The sequence below is a fragment of the Zootoca vivipara genome, chromosome 2 (genome assembly GCF_965207765.1).
Source record: "Zootoca vivipara chromosome 2, rZooViv2.hap1.1, whole genome shotgun sequence".
In the NCBI taxonomy this organism is placed as follows: Eukaryota; Metazoa; Chordata; class Lepidosauria; order Squamata; family Lacertidae; genus Zootoca; species Zootoca vivipara.
Genome location: NC_142584.1, coordinates 115928119 through 115947937, shown reverse-complemented (window position 1 = coordinate 115947937; position 19819 = coordinate 115928119). Strand labels below are relative to the sequence as shown.

At 46.9% G+C, this 19819-nt stretch overlaps 1 protein-coding gene across 1 annotated transcript; it reads left to right on the top strand.

The window, feature by feature from the left end:
- The first annotated feature begins 2187 nt into the window (after positions 1–2187).
- LOC132591605 (zinc finger protein RFP-like) lies at positions 2188–13883 on the top strand. Its single transcript, XM_060270888.2, has 8 exons — positions 2188–2836; positions 4453–4548; positions 5414–5644; positions 6616–6638; positions 7537–7652; positions 9991–10023; positions 11175–11204; positions 12955–13883. The coding sequence occupies exons 1-8, from the start codon at positions 2369–2371 to the stop codon at positions 13479–13481; spliced, it is 1524 nt and encodes a 507-aa protein (XP_060126871.1). The 5' UTR covers positions 2188–2368; the 3' UTR covers positions 13482–13883.
- The last annotated feature ends 5936 nt before the right edge of the window (positions 13884–19819 follow it).

The following is a 19819-nucleotide window of genomic DNA, read 5'->3' as shown; positions in this document are numbered from 1 at the left end:
CCAGTCCAACCCCCTGCCAAGCAGGAAACACCATCAAAGCATTCCTGACAGATGGCTGTCAAGCCTATGCTTAAAGACCTCCAAAGAAGGAGACTCCACCACACTTCTTGGCAGCAAATTCCACTGTCGAACAGCTCTTACTGTCAGGAAGATCTTCCTAATGCTTAGGTGGAATCTTCTTTCTTGTAGTTTGAATCCATTGCTCCGTGTCCGCTTCTCTGGAGCAGCAGAAAACAACCTTTCACCCTCCTCTATATGACATCCTTTTCTATATTTGAACATGAACCTTCTCTTCTCCAGGCTAAACATACCCAGCTCCCTAAGCCGTTCCTCATAAGGCATCATTTCCAGGCCTTTGACCATTTTCGTTGCCCTCTTCTTTACACGTTCCAGCTTGTCAGTATCCTTCTTGAACTGTGGTGCCCAGAACTGGACACAGTACTCCAGGTGAGGTCTGACCAGAGCAGAAGACAGTGGTACTATTACTTCCCTTGATCTAGACACTATACTCCTATTGATGCAGCCCAGAATTGCATTGGCTTTTTTAGCTGCTGCATCACACTGTTGACTCATGTCAAGTTGGTGGTCTACCAGGACTCCTAGATCCTTTTCACATGTACTGCTCTCAAGCCACGTGTCACCCATCCTGTATTTGTGCCTTTCATTTTTTTTGCCCAAATGTAGTACTTTTTTTTTGCCCAAATGTAGTACTATTCATCTTTTTTGCTTTGGCCCAGTTGTCTCTGTTAAGGTCATTCTGAAGTGTGATCCTGTCCTCTGGGGTATTAGCCACCCAAAGTAGCTTACCCAAAAAGATCTGCACAAACCAGTTTATCTGAGTGCATTATTCTCAGGGTGGGGGGACTCATTTATTTATCATTGCTTAATCATATGGGACGCGGGTGGCACTGTGGGTTAAACCACAGAGCCTAGGACTTGCCGATCAGAAGGTCGGCCATTCGAATCCCCGCGACGGGGTGAGCTCCCATTGTTCGGTCCCAGCTCCTGCCAACCTAGCACATCAAAGTGCAAGTAGATAAATAGGTACCACTACAGCAGGAAGGTAAACAGCGTTTCCGTGTGCTGCGCTGCTTTGCCAGAAGCGGCTTCATCATGCTGGCCACACGACCTGGAAGCTGTATGCCGGCTCCCTCGGCCAATAACGCGAGATGAGCACCACAACCCCAGAGTCGGCCACGACTGGACTTAACAGTCAGGGGTCCCTTTACCTTTACCTATAAAACCATAACAAATTGACCCTTGTAGTAAAAAGCCATTTATCCAATGTGTTGAAGCAAAAATGTCTCCAGAAAGTGCCGAGAGTGGGTGCCTTTCACATCTCGACAGGAACGATATTCCAGAGAAGAGGGCAGCCACTCTCAAGACCCTGCTCAGAGTCACTGTGCAAAAGGGCTTCTGAGATCTTGGGGATGTGCAGGAGAGACACTCGACATACTGCAGGGATCTAGTGGTGGATAAGGCATAAGCCGCTCTCTCAAGTAACCTGGTCTTGGGGTATATGGGACCTTGAACTTGGCCCAGGAGCTGACTGACAGCCTGTGGGAATCTCGCTAGCAGGGTGCTCAGCAGAGACCGAGCAACGGGAGCTCACCCCGTTGTGGGGATTCGAACTGCCGACCTTCTGATCGGCAAGCCCTAGGCTCTGTGATTTAACCCACAGCGCCACCCGTGTGAAACAGACTCCTGGAACGGATTAAATAAAGAACCGAGGTACGACTGTAGAAAAAATAATTAAAAACAAGAAAATCATAGGAAGAATCTATGAAAATAACTAAAGCTATAAAACTCAGGAATCATAAAGCAAGCATACAAATAGCACAATAAAAATGTTCAGCGTGAATTCTGATCATCTCTGCTTCCGGGTCATGTGGCCAGCATTACTAAGCCACTTCTGGCGAACCAGAGCAGCACACAGAAACGCTGTTTACCTTCCCACTGGAGCAGTACCTATTTATCTACTTGCACTTTAACATGCTTTCAAACTGCTAGGTGGGCAGGTTTTATATAAATGTGCAATTAAGGAGTTTTCTTCGTGGAATCAAGTCCTGTCCATTTAGGGCAGCAGCAGATGTTCTCCAATTCAAAAAGGCCAAGGAAGCCTATGAATGAAAATGTGTTACAGTATGAACACCACAACTTACGGTACTAGGAAGGTGTGTGTTTGTGTGTAATCAAAAGCATGGGAAGCAATCCAGAAGCATTCACTGCTACTTGAGAAAACATTCAGCAAATGCAAACACCTGGGGACATATTTCTTTTAAAAAAGACCACGTGGTCACTGAGTTTATGAGTCATTTCGTGGAAGGGGAAACTCCCAGTAGCTGAAAATTGAGAAAACGCGGGAGTCATGGCTGCTGCTGGGGGTCGCATCCAGCGTCTCCATGATGAAGCCACGTGCTCCATCTGCCTGGATTACTTCAAGGATCCAGTCATCATCCCAGAGTGTGGGCACAACTTCTGCCAGTCCTGCCTGATCCAGTACTGGGAGGAATCGGAGGCAGAGGCTTCCTGCCCTCAATGCAGACAAAGAGTCCAGAGAAGGGGTCTCATCCCCAATCGGCAACTGGCTAACATGGTAGAAATAGCTCAGAATCTCAGTCTTCAAAAGGGGAGAGAAGGAGGAGGAGGCAAAGGGAGAATGTGCGAAGAGGGAAAGGGAGAAGGAGGGAAAGGAGGAGTCTGCGAGAAACACCGGGAGCCCCTGAAACTCTTTTGCAAAGTCCACGAAGCCCCCATCTGTGTGGTTTGTGACAAATCAAAGGAACATGCAAATCACAAGGTGATTCCTCTGGAGGAGGCTTTCGAGGAATACAAGGTAAGGAGATCCATGGATCTTGAGGAGGGAGAAATAGCTGTGGATTCTTCCTGAGAGGTTTTATTTTAAATTCTCAGGTCCAAAGTAGGCATGGCATTAATTGGTGGTTCTTTATTACATTAGAAATCTTTCTCTCTGCCAGGGGGACAAGGGGATCTTGAAATACAGCAGCTTCAAAGATTTGAATTTGGACCTTGGCAGGGAGAGAAAGGGTTAACCCCACTTTCCCCAGCCAGGCTGCTTTGTACGCATTTAGAACTCTGCAAATGTAAATTGCACATACTGTACACAACTAAGTACATGTCTCCTTTGGCTACCAGGATGCCTCCTTAATGCCCTGCAAATGAGGGATCAGCTGTGGGGGGGAGGGGACTGTTAGCCAGGAATTGACCAGAAGGTGTAGGATCCCCCCCCAAAGTATCTGGTGGAAGCAGATTTGGGAGTGGGGGTGGAAGCACCTACTGGTGGGGAGCACACTTATTCTGGGGTGTGTGTGTGCTGTGGGGCCTGTGCAATGAGGTTTCAGTGGGGAGGGGGGACTGAGGATCTCCTTCCAACCCAAATGGCAAAGGACTCAGTGGCTCAGGGTAGCATCTGCAAAGACTAGGGGAAAGATGATTTCCCTTAACAACACAGAATTGGACATGTACTATTATATATACTGTATATACCGGTATATATGGGCGCAGGTGGCACTGTGGGTTAAACCACTGAGCCTAGGGCTTGCCAATCAGAAGGTTGGCAGTTCGAATCCCTGCGAAGGGGTGAGTTCCTGTTGCTCAGTCCCAGCTCCTGCCCACCTAGCAGTTCGAAAGCACATCAAAGTGCAAGTAGATAAATAGGTACCGCTACAGCGGGAAGGTAAACGGCATTTCCATGTGCTTCTCTGGTTCGCCAGAAGTGGCTTTGTCATGCTGGCCACATGACCTGGAAGCTGTACGCGGGCTCCCTCGGCCAATAATGCAAGATGAACGCGCAACCCCAGAGTCGGTCACGACTGGACCTAATGGTCAGGGGTCCCTTTACCTTGGAGAAGACAAAGGAGCAAGCCTTTGCTCGTCTCCAGACTAGTTAGTTGGACTAGAAAACTTTTTCATCACAGTTCCGCAGTGGTTTTCAACCAGTGTGCTGTGAATGGTGCCTCCGGGGCTGGCCAGGGGGTGTTGGCTGCCAGGAACTGAGGCAGCCTCGAAGTAAGCAAGCAAACTGGTGAGGGACTCTTGCTGTTGGGGATGGACAGACAAGCCCCAGGCCCCTGTGGGGCAGCGGGGGGGGGGAGGAACCTCTCTTTGGGGCAGCTCAGAGACCAAGAGGAGGACTCCTAAGGAGAGGGGGGAGGAGAGGAGGCTGAGAGAGCACTCCGCAAGGGAGGGTGTTTGAGAAAGGGTGAGGGGCTGCCAGCTCTGCAAGTGACCTAACTGGGACCCTGAGCCCCACAGGGGTGCCGCAGAAACAGGGAGCTGTGGACCCTAAAAGGTTGAAAACCGCTGTACTTTTATTTCCTACAGTAAAATTACTTTGCTATTATAGCAAGGCCACTGGACCCAAGAAGCCAGTATAATATTCATCTCCACTCTCTGTGTCTGTCAAACCTGAGTTTTCCCTTTTCTCTTTAGGGAGAGATCCGTCGCCGCCTGGAGATTCTGAGGAAAGAGAGAGAGGAAATTATGGCCTTTCAAGCAGATCTGGACAAGGAAAGCAAAGACCTCCTTGTAAGGGTCTCTATTGGTACTAGACAGGGAACAAACACTTGAGACCTCCTGGTATAGGGCAGTATATAATTTCAATAAATAATTATAAGAAGAAGAAGAATCGAGTCAGGACTGAGGAGGGATGGGAAAATCTGCCCATTTCAGCTTCTCCCCATTTCTCCTTTTTCCATATCATTCTGTTTATCAATTTATTATTATGAAAATGAATCACATGTTAGGGTAGCTACCTCCTTGTATAAATATTTTGATCTGTACTGTACCCTCATATAAATACATTTTTGTGTGAATATTACCTGGCTGGGTCAAACTTGAAAATACCAGAGGTGTGAATTTCAAAGCTGTATTTTGGTCTCCATATTTTTTCAGCAATAGTGAATTAGGTAAGTTCACCTTTGAATGCAGCTAAATTGAGTTTCTTTCCCATTGTCGTATATTATGTAAATAGCAGTCAAGGAGAAGCCTGAGGACTTGTGAGCTGAAAAGGTGGAAGCAATTCAATCCAAATCCGGATTTACCAGAAAAATTACTAAAGAATTGTCTTTCTAAATGTGCACTCTTGTTCATTTTTAGGAAACTCTGGCCATTTTGAACCTTTAAATAAAATAGGGGAGCTATGGGGATGAACCCTGCACTTTGTCCTCCTCCTCTTCCCCTGTTTCTGTTGCCTTCCTACACCTAAATGGCCCCAGTCTAAACTGAGGGGTCTTTTATGTTCCTGGATGTTCTCTGAACAACTTAGAACTCAGGTTATGCCATGCTCCAAAACATGCAGGAAACTCCCGTTTCTAGAAAAAAAAAAGCTCCTTCCACACTCAGACCTCCTCTTTTCTTGCAGGTAGGTAGCCGTGTTGGTCTTTTCTTGCAGAAACTAACAGAAATTGAGAGGCTGAAGGCTGTGGAGAAGTTCAGACAACCGCGCCAGTTCCTGGAAGAACAAGAAAAACATCTGCTGACTCATGTGGAAGAGGTGGAGAAGGAGATTGCAGGGAGAAGGGATGAGCAGCTGGCTAAACTCTCCAGGAATCTCTCCTCTCTTGAAAGGATCATCCAGGAGATGGAGGAAAAGGGTCAGCAGCCAGCGAGTGAACTCCTGCAGGTAAGACGGTGGCAGGAACAGCACAAGGCTCCAGGAAAAGGCTGCCTCCAATCCTTTCTGTGCCCCTTTCATGTATGCAAGGAGTGCAGGGGCTCAGTTGATAGAGCCTCTAGTAAGGTTTGTAATGGACAGGAAGACCCAAGAGACCTAGGATGCTTAACTCATCTGAATGCAGACGAGAGATTCTTCTGTGTCCTTGATGGAACGGGAGGTGATTTTCTGCTCTTTGCTGATGATTTGTCTCTGAATGCCTTCCCACTGGGCAATGCTGCCTTCCTGCCCTCTGCTGGGCTTCGCCAAAGATGCATTCTGGTCTCCTTCCAACATGAGCCAGTCTCTTGACCAAGCTTCTCTTCCCGTTCCCTCCACGACTTCTGGGTTGATCCCCTTCCCCGTGGACACAGATCAGCCCAAAATGGTGCTCAGTCATAGTGACCAAAGAGCAAGACAGAGGGACTCATCCAGACTGATATTTGCTTTGATGTTGCAATAAGGAGCAAGTTTTTCCTGAGGGAAAGTGGCAGGACAAAGGCAAAACCACTTGGACCCGTGTTTTCTGGGCAATGGAAAAGCAGAAGTGTGGTTGAGCGCAAAGAAACACTGAGCTGTTTTATTACCCCTTTGGAGGCATTTTATGCTGCATGTCCTTTTTTCATTTCCAGTTGGAAAGTAGAATTTAAAATTTGGGGACTTCTGTGGAAGACAATTTGGGACAGTGCCCTGGCAGGATTATGCTGTAGGCTTACTTACATCTCAATTGCACAATGCAAACGGGGGTAAAGTTAATAAATTATAATATAAGAGATGGGGTGGAATCTTTTCTTGAACCCACAAACATGAAGTTTCCCTAAAATGCTGGTGGATTTTCATAAGGATTTTTTTTTTAAAAAAATTGCAAACAGATGTGGAAATGTGGAGAACTTGATACAGTATTGGAAAAGTTAATAATTCCCTTCTCTTTTCTCCTCTAGGATGTGAGAAGCACCTTGCAGAGGTAAGTGGATTTGGCTCATTTCCATTAGCATCCCTCCATGAGGCCAGAATGCAAGAACCTCAAACATGGCCCTCAAACAGGGGCGAGACTGTAGGATAGGACCCCCTCTTTGGAACTTGTAGCACCCCAATTCCCCCCAATGAATTGGCGCTATTTCCTTTGTGAGGTTTGGGTTTACTTTTGTAATGTGTATGATTTGTTTTGTATTGGCCTGAATGAACCATTAGATTTGGATGTGCACCTGTGGAAGATCTGTCTCAACTTCTGCAAACATCTGATTCTGGAGCAGAGGTTATCTAATGTATTAAAGCAAGAGATCCCCAAGCTCCAGAAACCAATATTTTGAGTTTACTCAAGTGTCGCTAAGAGAAGGCTGTTTTACTGGCACACAACAAGCCAAAGCTGCTTTCCTAGGAAAAATTATTGCCTGAGTTGTTTCCTTCTAGACTGACCAGTTCAGTCACTCTTACAGCAAACACTCTGCTGGCCACCTCACCCTGTCCCAAGGAAACACCTGCCCCATAGAGCCCCTTGGGAGGGGGCAATTTCTCACGAAGGAGCGGGAATTGGCTATTTTCCTGACCATATTCTGGCTGCAGTATTTAAATTTAAGGTGTCACTCAGGTTCAGAGTACAGGTTTTAAGGAACATTTCACATGCCATATGATTCTGCTTCTTCTTTGAATTGACATCAGTGGGGATACTCAGAGGCCTGGGGTTGCTGTTTTGGCCCCTGGGGGTCTGGCTGAGGAGTCCGTAGTGAGGAAAAAACTCCCCACTCAGTGCCTGCCTGTCCCTCTAGGCTTTCCACGGCCGGCTTCCTCCTCTCAATTCCTTTCTTTACCTTAGCCAGAAATTGTGGATTTGAATGGGCTGACATTGTTTTTCTTTTCAGCAGGTATGAGAAAAGAGCGAGTCCAGAGAAGCCAGTGGCTTTTCCTGCAGAACTGAGGAACCAGTTGGAATCCTGCGTTCTAAATCACCTTGTGGAGGATGCAATGAAACAATGGAAAGGTAATGAAAAATGGTTGCCAGGATTTCACACTGGGAATTCTATTATTCCTTCAGAACTGAACACGCCTGGCTTTTATTGTGTGGAACTGAGTAACCCCAGGATACCTTCCTTCTTGGTGCTCCAGCCTTCATTTCCTGTCCCCCAGAATGGCCCATGTATATTGTGATGCTGAAGCTTGTAAAGAAAGCCTGAACCAGAGTGTAGAGCAAAGTCGGGATTTTTTCCTCCCCTGTGCATCTGTTTACAATTCTACGGAACCTCCTTTTCCTTTCGGTTCCCCATCTACACAATCTGGGTTTGTCCTTTTGGAGGTTCTCCTGCTCTGAATGGAGTCAAAGGGCATTAAGAAGCCCCCAGTTCCCCCTCTGCCTCCAGCTCAGGCTTGTTTCTCGTTAGTAAGTGCACCAATAAAGAATAGACCAAGAACTCAGGCTAAGTCTTTAAGTTGTAGTCAGAGTTGTAAATCTAAATTGTAGTCAAAAATCAGTCATAAGTCAGAAGCCAGCATAATTCAGAAGCATATACGTGTCCTATTATTTTCTGCGCAGAGAATCTCAGGATACACGTTGATCTTTTCAAACTTAGTTGCTAACTCTGAGAAATGCAGGAAATAATAGGACACATGTATATGATCTCTTTAAACCTGGCTGATGAAGGTGGAGACACCGAAACAGTGCCCTGTCCTGGCTTCTGATTTATGCTGGCTTCTGACTTCTGACTGATTTTTGACTACAATTTAAAGACTTACAACTCTGACTACAACTTAAAGACTTAGCCTGAATTCTTGGTCTATTCTTTATTGGTGCAGGCTTGTTTCTCAGCAGTGGAGCCAAGGCCTGAGCCATCTCCTCCTCATACGTCCACCTGCAGCTGCTTCAAGATCTCATGAGAGTTCCCCCATTGAGGATGAGCCCCAAAGGGCACGATTATGCTTGTTAACAGTCTGAAAGATTTGCAGAAGGTTTGTGAGGAAGGACTTCCTTTTGCCTGAGAGCTCTGCCAAGCCTTTCACATTAACCTTCGTTTCTCCTTGCTTATCACAAGTTTGGTTTCAATAATTTACCCCACTACTTTGCTTGAGGAAGTTGTTAAGGCTGCCTCCATCTCCCCTCTTTATCCTTTTGCAGGATTCCTATAGCTCTGCCTCCCCTACAGTCCAAGAACGTAGAGCCCAATTTCAGGGACAAAGTTCAGAGACCACCGGGATTCATGCTGAATATTTTTATTCTTCTACTAGTTGGCCCTGCCACGTGTTGCTGTGGCTCATCCGTGTAATTCCCCCCACCCTGTGCCGACCCATTACGTATCCCACCCCTTCCTCCCCCCACCCCCTGGCTCATCCCTGTGACTGGCCCCACCGTGTCCTGACCTATCCCGTCCCCTCCTCCCCACAACCCCCACCCAGGCGAGTCAGTACCTCCATTCGGCCTAGTCTGTAAAGGCTTCGGCCTAGTATTAACAGAGGTGCTGTTGAGAGGGAAGATTTTATAGGTGCAGTACCAGTGTAGCCGCCGCTAGAGGGTGCTGGTTTGCAAACTGGTTCTTTTTCCAGCATGCATTTTCATCCGAGTGGTGCGTTTTGAAATGTGGGGTTTTTGGGGGTTTTACCTGGCACACGTGTGACATCTGTCTTAGCAAACTTTCCTATAGCCTTCAGACATTTGCATGTGATGTTGCGTCAAAATTTCACCTCAATCGGTCAAGTGGTTTTGGTGAAAAGTGGAAACACACCCACATGCCCAGTTTACATTTATTTATAGATAGATTTGTAAGCTTGCTTTATGATTGCTGAGTTTTAAGGCTTTAGTTATTTTTATAGATTGTTCCTATGAATTTCTTGTTTTTAACCATTTTTTCTACAGTCGTGCCTCGGTTCTTGTATTTAATCCGTTCCAGGAGTTCGTTCGACTCCCGAAATGGTTCGAGAACCAATTGGAAGCTGCGGAAGCCGTGCTGGATGTTCGGCTTCCAAAAAATAATCACTTCCATTTTTCTTTTGTTCAGGAGCCAAAACATTTGAGTTCAAAGGCGGTCGGCTTCTGAGGTTCCACTGTACTATTTAATAACTGTGCAGTCAAACCTCATAAGTCGAACGTAATCTGTTCCAGAAGGACATTCGACTTCCAAAACGGTTGATTTCCGAGGCGCGGCTCTTGCAACACTTACTTCCGGGTTTTTGACTTCTGGGAGCCAAAATGTACGGCAACGGAGACGATTGAAAACCAAGGTTTCACTGTACCTTAATTTTACGGATTCTATGTTATGAAGTGTTACTTTTGTATGGAGATTTATTTCAGGTGGAAGAGTGTTGTCCTTGCACTTTATATCTTTTTTCAGATGCTATGTTATTCAGAAAACAGATTCAGAAAGGTAAATTTCCAGGGGAGCAACAATTTCACAGGAGGGATGGGGGCTGATATTTCTTGGGTGTTGAACTGTCTCTTCTGCAGAGTTTGGGACCCCCATCAATGGCATAACTGTGGGTAACAGTCCTCTAGTGGTGTTTGGGTTCTTTGTCTGTCCCATGAATGAACTGGGAGGGGGTTTGAAGGATTGGGTTGGGGGCAGAGTTCGTCCCTGCGAAGAACCTGCACACCAGTCTGAGTTCCATTCCTGCCCATAGAGTATTATCCTGGTTTCCCCCTCAGTTTTATAGATTTTGCTTTCTTTCATAAAATTTATATACTGCTTGTTTGTAGGAAAAAGCCTCAGAGCCTTACAATATATTACAAAAGCCCTTAAGGATAATCCTGCAGGGTCAGTCCAATGTCCCTCTTCTCAAGTTCTCGTGTATATGGAACCTCCCTTGCATTTTGTTTTCCTTCCACACAATCTGGAGAGGTTCTTTTGAGGCTTCTCGAGATTTCCTTGGATTTCCCCCTCGTGACATGTGTTTGAAAGGGCACCCACAAGCACCCAGTCCCTCCTCCACCTCCTGCCCAGACTGGTCTTCAAGCAGCACAGCCAAGGCCTGAGCCGCCTTTTCCTCAGAGTCTCAAGCTCACCAGCCATTTCCGGTGCTTCAGCCATCCCAATCTCCTGAGAGTTCCCACAGTTCTCATGAGATCAACCCCATTCCAGCTCTGCCAATTCTTCCTCTGCAATTTGGTTTGTCAGCATGTTTGGAAATTCCAGTTTGAACAGCTTTTCCCCACGTTTATTTGGGGCAGATGTTAACCTTCCTCCAGCCCTCCAGTAAAGATCACCATTTCATTTGTGAATTTTGAAAGATTGTATTCCGCCATTTTCTAGTATGGTTTACCATTTCTGATTTCCCCATGGAATCATTGAATAGGAAAGTTTGAAAGGATCCCAAGGATCATCTAGTCCAACCCTCTGCAATGCAGGATTCACAGCTAAACACGTTGTTTCAATTCCTTAGGCCTACGGTTGTCATCTTTGCAATTATTTGTTATATGATTTAATCTTTTGTTTGAAATAAGGAAGTAAGGAAACAGCAGGTGCTTCGTTATGGTGTTATTGCAGTGTAGCCCATTAAGCCTCTCTTTTTGCTTCCTCAGATGTTCAGTCATTCAGAAATCTCCAGAGAGGTAAATTTCACATGGATACGTTAATCCACCCGGGAGGGGAACGACTAGTGTTTCATGGGGAGCAAAGAGTCTCTTCTGTACAGTTGAGAACCATCCACAGCTTGTCTCTAGCCCTGCTGTTTGTACCACAAAGGCAGAGAGGCTGGCTCAGCTACAAGATATTGGAGAGGGAGTCTGGGAAGGCGAGAGTTAACCCTACCCTTAAGGAGAGTCCATATGCAGATATTAAACAGTTTAATAAATTGTTCTGTGCACGCTTATGTTCGCAAAGATGTGAACATGAGCCCAAATACTTTCATGTGGCAAGCGAGGGAGCAATATATCTTCTTCTTCTTCTTCTTCTTCTTCTTCTTCTTCTTCTTCTTCTTCTTCTTCTTCTTCTTCTTCTTCTTCTTCTTCTTCTTCTTCTTCTTCTTCTAAGTTAAGAGCCCTATCATGACGGTCTCAGCCCCTAACTGGTAACCTTTTGAGTTATTCCCCCTTCTACCAGGGAACTAGTCTTATGGTATATGTTAAATCCAAAAGAGAAGCATAGAATAAGCCATCCTTTGTAAAATTGCCCTGCCCCCTGCCTCCTCTTCCCTGACGGCAAGCCCTGAACTTCTAAGATGGTAGGGAGGAAGGCAAAGGAGAGACCAAGTGGGTGAGGGAGATGGAGAGCAGGAATAAACAGGCTCCCTACTTAACACAATTTTCACTTGTGGGCACGAGGGCCCAGAACGTAACCCCCGTGAAAGTGAGGGGATGCCTATATGTGGTTTTGTGGTGTATTTTAATGCTGTGAACCACCCTCAAACCTGCCTGGGTTGAGAGGAGGGCAGGCACAATACAAACTCACTGGATACAGTGGTACCTCGAGTTACGAATGCATCAGGTTGCAAACACTTCAGGTTACAAACTCTGCTAACCTGGAAGAGTTACCTCAAGTTGAGAACTTTGCCCCAGGGTGTGAACGGAAATTGTGTGATTTCTGGCAGCGCAGTGGCAGCAAGGGGCCCCATGAGCGAAAGCGCGCCTCTAGTTAATAACAGTTTCAGGTTAAGAACGGACCTCCGGAACGAATTAAGTTCATACAGTAACTAGAGGTACCACTGTATAAGAAAGTGAAGAAAACTGAGTTAAAAACCAACAAGGAAGATATTTATTCTGATGAGAGTCCGCAAGGAGGAATCTCAGTCTTGCATGCGATGTAAAGAAATCCCATTGATCTTGTCATAGGCTGCGCGTTGCGACTACTCTAGAGTAACGACTCTGCACGTTCTGGCCTTTTCATGGTTTTATTGTGTGCAGTTTATTTACAGTGATAGAGCTGTACAGGGTACATCCTTCTAGTCCGAACCAGAACCCTGGAATGGCGCGCTCCGCGTCTTCTTCCAGCATAAGAGTCTGGGCACGCCAAATCACCTTCCGCGTTTCCTCCTGCGTAATTCCGGAACCAGAGGGAATTTTCCTTCTCCCCCTTTTCCCTCCCTCTCTCTTCCTCTCCCACGTGTAGCAGGGGCTCTCCTCTGCTGCCAGAGCCCCGTCTCCTCCTTCCTCCTTCCTCCTTCGACCCTTCCCCCTCCCCGCTGGCACTACTGCTGGTGGAAGAGCTGCTCCTCAGGATGGGAGGGGGGTCTCTGTACTCTTTGCCCCTTACAGATTTGAAAGGAAATCTGGGGTTTTGGGGTGTTTTTTTAATCAGGATGTCTGTTCCCCGACTCCCAGCTGACTACCTAATCTTCTCTCTCCCTCATCTTCTCCCCCACAGCAAATGTGACTCTGGATCCAGACACAGCCCATCCCAGGCTCATCCTGTCCAAGGATCGGAAAGGCCTGAGATGGAGAGAATGGGGATACAATCCTCAAGACCTGCCCAATAATCCTGAGAGATTTAGCCACGAGTTTTGTGTGTTGGGATATGAGGGATTCAAAGCAGGCAGCCATTTCTGGGAAGTCACTGTGGAAAGTGGGGAAAGATGTGCTTTGGGGGTTGCCAGGAAGTCTGTGATGAGAAAGGGCCACTTCTCCTCAGGCCCTGAGCGAGGGATCTGGGCTGTGTGGAAGTCTGGAGGCAAGTACTTGCCCTTCACCACCACTTATTCGTCTTGTTTTTCCCAGAGTGAGAAGCCCAGGAGGATCCGGGTGACTCTGGGCTATGAAGGGGGACGTGTGTCTTTTTCTGACGCTAACTCAGGAGCGGAACTCTACACGTTCTCAGGAGCCTCGTTCTCTGGAGAGACCCTCCTCCCTTTCTTTTGTCTGTGGGGAAATGAAACCCACCTCAGAATCGCCTGAGGAGACTAAATCTGCCTCTCGGGCCCAGTTGGGAGTTTCTCTCCAGACCAGAGTGACTGATATAAAAAACATTTACCAGCCAAGAACACATTGGGCAGTTTTTCAAGGGGAGCTTTGAGAGGATTCATTCCACTCAAAATCAGCAGAAATAACAAAAACAAAAATGGGTTTGTTTTTGCTTTGCATTTTCCTTCCTTTTCCCAGAATTCCCTCTGCAGCTTACTTCTTAAAGAGACAGTCATACTTCTAACAGTTCCAATAAATAATGATATCCTCAAACGGGCTCCCTTACCTTCAACCTTGTTTTCCTTTTGAGATGTCTGATTTGGCAGAGCACACAACTGTTAACCCCAGGGTTGTGGGTTAGAGTTGCACGAGGGGCAAAAGGTTCCTCCATTTCTGGGGGTGGGACTAGATGACTCTTGGGGCCCCTTGCAACTCTGCAATTCTACAAAAACTTCCTCTCCCCACAAGACCTTATGCAGCTGTGAAAATGCATGCATCGTTGGATTAATAGAGGTCTAAAAAATGAACCCCTTCCCCCATGTCAGGCAGAATACCTGGAGACCTCAGATGGGAAGGAAAAAAAAAAGAAATTGAACAGCACGTCAGCTTCAAATGCCCTCTGCATATACAGCCTCCCCATCTCCACACTTTGTCATAAATAAACCTCATGGCATTGAGTGGGGCTTCTGCCCAGATAAGTGTGTTTAGGGTTGATGCTTCCCCAAGAAGTGGCTTTTCAGCACCAGATTTCTCTCCTGGGATACTAAGTTAGAACAACAAATGCCTATGGAATTGACCCCCCTCAAAGACCTGTCAGGACTCTCTCCGGTTCCACTATCAGGGCCACTGAGTACTGATCGGTGCAGCTTGCTCTCCTTTTCCTGTTTTTCCCATGGGGTGGTGGTACATCTCGGAATAAAGACACCTTCCACCCCCACCTGCCTGAGGGCCATCACCTCTTGCTCCCTCCCCTATATGATGATGGTGACGTTTGTGTGTTGTCATAAGTTTCCTTGTGAGCTTCCACTCACCCCATGGAAGGACACAAAAGTGGGCCATTTGGTCCAGTGCCCAAGGGGGGGGGCAGATGTCTGTGGGAAACCTGCAAGCAGGACAAGAGAGCAAAACCAGCCTCCCCCCCCCCACTGCAGTTTCCAGCAACTGAGATTTAGAAGCCTTCTGCCTCTAGACTGTGGAGGCAGAGCATAGTCATTGTGCTTAAGAACCATTCACAGCCTAGTGCTCCATGAATTTGTCCCCTTGTCTTGTCCCCAGCTCGTTGGGTGGCGCACAATAGTCTTAATCCAGGGGTCCCCAAACTAAGGCCCGGGGGCCGGATGTGGCCCAATCACCTTCTAAATCCGGCCCGCGGATGGTCCGGGAATCAGCATGTTTTTACATGAGTAGAATGTGTCCTTTTATTTAAAATGTATCTCTGGGTTATTTGTGGGGCCTGCCTGATGTTTTTAGATGAGTAGAATGTGTCCTTTTATTTAATATGCATCTCTGGGCTATTTGTGGGGCATAGGAATTCGTTCATATTTTTTTTCAAAATATAGTCCGCCCCCCCCCCACAAGGTCTGAGGGACAGTGGACCGGCCCCCTGCTCAAAAGGTTTGCTGACCCCTGTCTTAATCTAAGGGTCACTGGCTTGAGAACCACGTTGGGCAAATGATTCCTGCATTGCAGAGATCTGGGCTAGGTGACCCTTGTGGTACCTTCCAAGTGTGCAATTCCATGATTTTAGCTTGATTGCTATCGCTGCTTCCAGTGGCAGTGAGTTCCATAGCTCAATTATTCGCTGCACAATGAAATGCTTTTATCTGTCGTGGATCTCCCAACATTCAGCTTTCTTGGAGGGCCACGACTTCTAGTGCTATGAGAATCTGCAATGTGGAGATAATGTGTCTCTTGTCTCCCTGCCTCCATTGTGGGGACCAGAGCAGTGGGTGGGCAGATTGTTTGTCCCCTCCTGGGGGAGGAAGCCTTGCCACAGAACTTTCTTGCATTAACAACAATAACTGGTTTCTTGAGGCAGCAGGGGGAAAATCAGGAAGGACCAGGCCTCTCAAACACAACACAACATCTCTCAGCTCCAGCCTCCCTGAACTGAGGGAACAGAAAGTGAATCTTCGAGATGCCATGCAGTTGTTTTTTGGGGTGTGCGTGTGTGTGTAATCGCTGCTTAAGATGCAGAGTGGCTGGGACTCTCCTGGATTTAAGAACGGCACCTTTCCCAGTCCGAAATGGCAGATGCAAGGGATTGAACCTGGAAGCTTTTCCATGCCAAGCAGACACTGTTCCCCTGAGCCACAGCTCTTACCGATTTTTTTAAAGTAATGCTCATGGCCTCCTTTATACTATTCGTTTAACTTTCTGAAGACCCAACTAATTCCTGTGTTGGGTGAAAATGAATTAATAAGGAGTCCGACAAGTTCATATGTTCACCTCCAAAAGTCACACTCAAAACAAGACCCCCTTTAGAGCCCCAGAGAGGAACATGCAGCTGAATGATACAGACCACTCACGATGTTAGAGTCACAAAACGGCATCGTAAGAGTTGAACAGAAAACTGCGTCCTCTTATCTTAAAAGGTCTTAACGACAAGGCAATGCAAATCCAGAGGCCCGTCTAGTCCAGGTTCCTCTTCTCCCAGTGGCTGATCAGATGTCCCATAGGGAAGCCCCCAAGAGAACCTGAGAGCAACATCCCTGCTCCCCCCCCCCCAGATTCCCAATAACCGGAACTCGAAGGCACCTGCTGCCTCCGAGAGTGGAGGCCATTCCTGAATGTGTCTAGTCTTCTTCTGAAGTCAGCCAAGTTGGTGGCCTTCCCTGTATCTTATGTGAGGGAGTTCCAGAGTTTTACTTTCTTTTGTCGGTCCACAATGTAGCACCATCTGGGAACAAATGGACCTTTGGCCTGATCCAGCAAGGATCTCCTTATTTTCTTTGCCAGGTATGCAAAAGGAGAGTGGATTCCTATTCCTCCCATTTGTGGAGTTCACACTTCCACAACTGTACACTACAGCGTGAGTCCCTGGGAGCTGCTCTTGTCAGTGTGGGTCTGTGGCTGCCCTTGTGATGTGTCCCTGGCCTTGGTTGAGAACCATCAAGCCGAGATGTTTCATAACGGAGTCTAGAACATTTGGGGACTTAATGAATTAACTGGGGGTGGGGTCTTGCTTCTTTCTTAAAAATAATAGCTCTTCATCAACAAAACACAATCCATTTTGTTATCAACTGCTGCTGCTGCAACAACAACAGGGATAAACTAGTCAAATTAAACTTTATTCCCGGAGAGATACGTTACTCAATCACTGCAGGACCCACACAGGGGAGAAGTCTTATGAATGCCCCGGGTGTGGGGAAAGCTTTCATCATCTTTGTCAGTTGATTGACCATCAGAAGATCCACAAGGGAGAGAAGCCTCACAAATGCCCTGAGTGTGGGAAGAACTTTTCTCGGTGAGATATGCTGATCAAACACCAAAGAACCCACGTGAAGGTGAAACCTTATGAATGCCCCGAGAGTGGAAAAAGCTTCACTCTGAAGAAGGCATTCATCAGACACCAGATACTGGTACCGGTAATTCATTTGGGGAAAACTGCCAGCTAATATTCTTGAAAAGCGCCACACTCTGCAGAAAAGAGAGGGAGAAGTATTGGTTACATCCTGATTTGCAGCGGAGAATCCACAGCTTATTTATGTCACGAGACATAGGTGGATGACAAGAGAGAAACCTAGCAAAAATAGGCTGAAATAAATCAATTGATTCAGCAGGAAGTTTAAAGTAATAACTGATTGAAAATAGAAATTGGACCAATGTTTTCAGTTATCACAAAAAGATTTTTTAAAAAGGGGGGGAACAATGTGCCCCCTGGGGGTTGAAAGATGGTATGGGAAAAGCTTTTCCCACAGTCTGGGCATTCGTGAGGCTTCTCTCCCGTGTGGATCTTCTGGTGCCTCTTCACATGGAGTTGCCACTGGAAGCCTTTCCCGCACTGGGAGCATTGATACGGCCTCTCTCCGGTGTGGATTTGCAGGTGACTCACCAAATTGGTTCTCTAGCTCAGGGGTGGCCAACTTCCAAAAGACTGCGATCTACTCACAGAGTTTAAAAAGTGGCAGTGATCTACCCCCTTTTTGGGGTTCAGGTCAAAGTTGTGGAGTTTTTTTTAAAGAAGGAAAGCCCTGTTTTGGGGGGTCCACATAAAATTTGTAAAAGAGCTTCTTTAGCGACGTTGAGCTTTTTTTTTTTAGGAAGGAAAGCCCTGTTTTTTTGTGGTTCAGGTCATTTTAGGGGTGCAGGGCAAAGATGTTGAGCTTTTTTTAGGGCAGCCACAGTTGTTCAGCTTTTTTGGGACGTCCAGGGATCTACCGGTAGATCACAATCTACCTGTTGGACATGCCTGCTCTAGCTGAAGCTTTTCCCACAGCGAGAGCACGTGTGGTTTCTCTTCGGTGTGGATCCTCCAATGCCACATCAGTGTTGCTCTGTAACTGAAACTCTTCCCACACTCAGGACACTTGTATGGTTTCTCTTCCATGAGGCCGCTCTGATGGCTCACCTGGATCTCTCACTGGGGAAAGCGCTTCTCGCCCTCAGACCATTCCTACGGCTCCTCTCCCATGTGTATCCTCTAGTGCTCAGCAATGGCAGATCCTTTATCGAAGCTCTCCCCACACACCGGGCATTCGTAGGGATATTCTTTGGCATTCAGCCTCTCCGGACCCAAACACTGCTGGCCGTTCCTCCTATGATTTGAGGAGAAGGGCTTTTCTGCTCCAAAGTGCATGGGGCTTTCACTAAAGGGAACAGGACTTCTGCGAGATGGCTGTGTTCATTGGCTCCAGGTGTCCTTTGGACTCACGCTTTCGCTCTGCAAACTCAGCTAACAAAGGAACGTTTCTTAGGCATATTCCCTCTGGCACAGCTTCTCCTTGGTGGGAATTCTCCATCTTGATTTATCTCCTTTTACCTGCAGGTGAAACCAAAAACATTTTTTTTAAAACATTATGTGTGTGGGAAACCCCTAAGCAGGACCTGAGCACAAGAGCCCCTCCTGGAGTCTCCAGCAACCGCTATTCAGGAGGATTACTGCTTCCAATCATGGAGGCAGAGCATATAACCAGCCAAAGTCTTGGCCTCCAGGAATTGCATCTAATCCTCTGTTAAAGCCCTCCAGGTTTTTCAGCCATTTGAAGGCACCACACTTTATTAGGAATATAGGAAGACTTTACACTGTGTAGTAATATCAATTAATAATAATAGCCAACTTTTACCAGGCATTCATATCTAGGGAAGGAACTCCATAACTGGGTTGCCACCACGCAGATGGTGCCTTCTGCCAGGTCCATCGAGGTCAGTATTGCCTGCACTGACTGGCAGCTGCTCTGCAGGGTCTCCAGGCAGGGGGCGTTCCCAACCATACCTGGACATGTCCTGGCCAGGGATGATGGGATCTGTTGTTGTTGTTGTTTAGTCGTTTAGTCGTGTCCGACTCTTCGTGACCCCATGGACCATAGCACGCCAGGCACTCCTGTCATCCACTGCCTCCCGCAGTTTGGTCAAACTCATGTTGGTAGCTTCAAGAACACTGTCCAACCATCTCGTCCTCTGTTGTCCCCTTCTCCTAGTGCCCTCAATCTTTCCCAACATCAAGGTCTTTTCCAAGGATTCCTCTCTTCTCAGGAGGTGGCCAAAGTATTGGAGCCTCAGCTTCACGATCTGTCCTTCCAGGGAGCACTCAGGGCTGATTTCCTTAAGAATGGATAGGTTTGATCTTCTTGCAATCCACGGGACTCTCAAGAGTCTCCTCCAGCACCATAATTCAAAAGCATCAATTCTTCGGCGATCAGCCTTCTTTATGGTCCAGCTCTCACTTTCATACATCACTACTGGGAAAACCATAGCTTTAACTATACGGACCTTTGTCGGCAAGGTGATGTCTCTGCTTTTTAAGATGCTGTCTAGGTTTGTCATTGCTTTTCTCCCAAGAAGCAGGCGTCTTTTAATTTCGTGACTGCTGTCACCATCTGCAGTGATCAAGGAGCCCAAGAAAGTAAAATCTCTCACTGCCTCCATTTCTTCCCCTTCTATTTGCCAGGAGGTGATGGGACCAGTGGCCATGATCTTGGTTTTTTTGATGTTGAGCTTCAGACCATATTTTGCGCTCTCCTCTTTCACCCTCATTAAAAGGTTCTTTAATTCCTCCTCGCTTTCTGCCATCAAGGTTGTGTCATCTGCATATCTGAGGTTGTTGATATTTCTTCCGGCAATCTTAATTCCGGCTTGGGATTCATCTAGTCCAGCCTTTCGCATGATGAATT

Bases quoted from the DNA above. Each gene is read 5' to 3' on its own strand.
- LOC132591605 (XM_060270888.2), top strand. From the start codon at position 2,369: ATGGCTGCTGCTGGGGGTCGCATCCAGCGTCTCCATGATGAAGCCACG. The intron at 2,837-4,452 runs GTAAGGAGATCC...TTTTCTCTTTAG, and splicing joins AGGCTTTCGAGGAATACAAG to GGAGAGATCCGTCGCCGCCT. The intron at 7,653-9,990 runs GTAATGAAAAAT...ATCTTTTTTCAG, and splicing joins TGCAATGAAACAATGGAAAG to ATGCTATGTTATTCAGAAAA.